The sequence below is a fragment of the Tarenaya hassleriana genome, unplaced genomic scaffold, assembly GCF_000463585.1.
Source record: "Tarenaya hassleriana unplaced genomic scaffold, ASM46358v1 Cleome7, whole genome shotgun sequence".
Classification (NCBI taxonomy): domain Eukaryota; kingdom Viridiplantae; phylum Streptophyta; class Magnoliopsida; order Brassicales; family Cleomaceae; genus Tarenaya; species Tarenaya hassleriana.
The window spans coordinates 1,357,059-1,360,478 of NW_010969548.1; the positions used below are offsets into that span (position 1 = coordinate 1,357,059).

At 41.8% G+C, this 3,420-nt stretch overlaps 2 protein-coding genes across 2 annotated transcripts in view; both read right to left on the minus strand.

The window, feature by feature from the left end:
• LOC104801521 (osmotin-like protein) overlaps positions 1–242 on the minus strand; it is a 1,140-nt gene extending 898 nt beyond the window's left edge. The window contains exon 1 of the mRNA XM_010524831.2: positions 6–242. Within this exon, the coding sequence (XP_010523133.1) occupies positions 6–206 (201 nt within the window). The 5' untranslated portion in view covers positions 207–242. The remainder of the gene's footprint in view (positions 1–5) is intronic.
• A 511-nt stretch (positions 243–753) lies between these two features.
• Positions 754–3,414, minus strand: LOC104801522 (inner membrane protein ALBINO3, chloroplastic). The gene is made up of 11 exons (XM_010524832.2): positions 3,335–3,414; positions 3,102–3,212; positions 2,855–2,929; positions 2,687–2,747; positions 2,433–2,506; positions 2,223–2,327; positions 1,933–2,040; positions 1,728–1,831; positions 1,353–1,502; positions 1,129–1,255; positions 754–1,015 (listed from the first exon to the last, which is right to left on the minus strand). The coding sequence occupies exons 1-11, from the start codon at positions 3,350–3,352 to the stop codon at positions 908–910; spliced, it is 1,041 nt and encodes a 346-aa protein (XP_010523134.2). The 5' UTR covers positions 3,353–3,414; the 3' UTR covers positions 754–907.
• Between the last annotated feature and the right edge of the window lie 6 nt (positions 3,415–3,420).

Genomic DNA, 3,420 nt, shown 5'->3' on the forward strand with positions numbered 1-3,420 from the left:
GGGGTTGGGGCGAGGAAGGAGCGGTGGTGGAGGGTGGGGAGGGCGAAGCCGCCGCGCTCGAGGACAGGGTGGCCGGCGTTGGGCTGAATGGCTGGCCATATGGTGAAGGGGCAGTTGTTGACGACGGTGAGATATAGGACGCCGGCGTCAGCGACGGCGAGGAGGACGAGGAACAACGCCGCGAGAGGGAAAGCAAGCTTAGCCATTTTTTTTCTGTTGGCTATATTGTGTGTGAGGACACACATATTTAACGTGTGAATATATAAGCGGTGATTTTCTAGGGGTGGTAATCGAGAATGGCGAAAATGCCCTTCGAGAGGAGAAGCTGCAAACGGTGTGTGCGTTTGGCGAAATGACTGAAGTGCCCTAGGGGTGGTCATGTGAGCTGAGAAGAAGAAGGGTTTTAAGGTCTTTTCCGCATGTTAGGATTAGGATGTCGTCAAAAGCTGGAGTCCACAGACAGAGACATGATGGGCCTTCGGTTTGTGACAACGAACCCTAGTTCTCCTCTCTAAGTTGCAAGGAATAAATGCTTAAATATTTTTATTACGATTTTAACTTTGTTAGTGTATTTTATATATTTTCTCGTCTGTTTGACTGAAGAAAACCACGGTTTACGTCTAAAAATTTCATATATGTATGTGTATATATATTTAAATATCGATTTATGTTTATCATCGAAGCTATTTACAATACAAGTTCTCCAAATAACTACATCAATGATTACTTAATTTTCATCGATGATTTCGGGTGTATACACTACAGTAGGATTTTATTTATGCATAATGTAAAAGTGGGGCAATTTTTGCAAATTTAATTTATTCAAAAATACATTTCGAGTCTAGGAAATGCTGATTTGATTTACACGCACACACTCTGGTCTAATAATTGGCTTCTTCTTCTTCGTCTACACTGTGCGCTTCCGCTTCGATCTTTTGCTTCTCCGTTGGGAAACGTCCGGAACCGGTTTACTTGTGCTCGACGCATACGCTCCTTCAAGAACCTCCTCCTCGCCCTATATACATATATATTCAGCCCTTAGTATCAGTTTGTAAATCTTAATTGCTGGTTTCAAACGTAAATCCCAAATTATTCATAAGGTATCAAGTGTACGGAAACTGTATTTACCGAGTCGTTCTCGTCGTCATCGGATCCTTCCTCTGAATCAGACGGGGATTCTACCGTCTGAGCTGCATCTTTCACAATCGCCTTGTTCTTCCTGCCGCCCTTTTCTTGTTCTTTTAGTTGTCTGAATCTGTTGATCAGATATATTTATCAAGATTTAAGATCTTGAGGAGGGATTTCAGATGGGGCGGATATGATCCCTAGGGAGAAGAAATTGAGTCTGTTACCTCTCACCAGCCTCGTCTGCCTGCGCGACTGATCTCTTTGCCCGTCCTGCACTAATTATTCCACTCGCGTTTTCGCTAACCACAGGCTTTGCACCTCCTAGTTTACGTAGCCATACTTGTTGGGCGGTGCTAAGTACATTGTTTGTGAACCTAAAAACACAAAGATCGTTTGGATATTGTTAGCCAAATACTCAAGCCCAAAGTAATACAAGCAGGCCAAAATCCCACACAACCAATACCTATACATATACAGTGCACTATGAACATTCACATTGGTCAACAGAATATCGTGAAAATATGAAATTCACAATCAAACTTGAATATTTTCACTATAATGTAAATTTGCGGGAGCCTCGTAAGTGAGGGTTAACCAACCAGTATATAGATAATCCTGATGGGACAGACAGAGCAAAGTATCCGATCATGAGTGGAAGAAACTTGAATACGAGAAGGGTATTCTTCTGAGCAGGATCATCTGTCTGCCAAAAGAAACGAGCAGGAATTCAAGCTTGACAATGATATCTGAGTCTAAGGTGACGCTCCTGCATCGTAAGTAAAAGAAACAGTTGACGTATCTCACCTGAGGAGGCTTCATGATCTCCATTGACACGTACTGTGAAACAATAAGGAGAACAGGTAGAACAAGGTAGGCAGCAGTGTCTTGCCAGCCCAAGGGCGGATGCCCATCCTGCACCACCAAATCATATTAGATACCTAGATGAGGAGGCTAGTAGCTGAGAAAAGCTTTGGTTTAATTATCATGAATCAGAAATTGTCATATGGAAAAAAGAACTCATGATTGTCACAATGTAATGTTGCCCGAAAAGACTCAAATGTGAATATTAAGTTCAGAGGCTCTTTGTTAATTACCACAAACGGAAGAAGCCAAGATATGCCGGCTCCACTTTGTCGAGCAGCAATAGAAGTTGGTCCACCCAAAGAGGGGATCCAAAAGAACCCTTCCGTGAACAACCCCTGCAAGCAAAAATTACGAACGATTAAAAAATAAGCAAGAGAGTTTTGCTGGCCAGCAGCGAAACTAACGTTCATCACAATACTGTCTTAGGCATGACTCTGTACCTCATTTGCAACGTTTGAGAGAGCTTGGTACAAACCAATCCAAACTGGTATTGTGGCTAAAGTTGGTAAACAGCCTAACATCAAAACAACAAGATGCTCTATACATCAATACCGTAGTAATTATCGACAAAGAACCACACGTCTGATGTCAATCAAGAAAGAGCTCAGGCTTGGCATATAAATATAAAGGCAACTAATAATCCAAAGGCATCAAAATTAGTAACAAACGAAAAGCATCATGTCACGAAACGTACCTGCCAGTGGATTAACACCTGCCTGTTTATACAAGCGTGAAGTCTCTAATTGTATTCTTTCCTAGAGATAGGTAACCAAAAAGAGAGAAGAAGAAAACAGAGTTAGACTATGTTTAACCAGGTTTGAGCAAAAGAATAACTCCAGTGCGAAAAAAGATTTAAGGGCACCTGATTTCCTGCGTATCTTTGTTGAATGGCTTTGATTTTTGGTTGGAGATTCTGCATTGCCAGTGTTGATTCAACCTGCAATCCGAGAACCCAATCATATGGAGCAGAGAATTCCTAACAAAACCTAATTTCATTGTGCAAAATCCTTGATATTCCCTCTCTAAATACCAAAATGCAGTTTCGGAACTACTTCAAAAATCTATATAACATTTCACAATGAGAGCTGCAAAGTGTCAACATTTCTCACCTGTTGCTTTGTCAAAGGGTAGGTTGCTGCTTTCACTATAACAGTAAGCAATATAATGGCAAATCCATAGGAGTAGGGTACATGAAGAGCCGAAAGTCCGTCCTTCAAAACCTAAATCCAAACAGAAACTCAGCTACAAATCGAATTTCCGAAATCTCCTCTCTAAGCGGCCAAAGCTTCCCATAATTAGTAACTACACAAACAAAAAATGAAATCCGCAGCTCAAAATTTACCTTGAGAACGAATTCCATACCATCGGAGATGAAACCGAACCAACCGCCATTCTTCTGCACGGCGACGTCGGTCGAGGTTGTGGCGG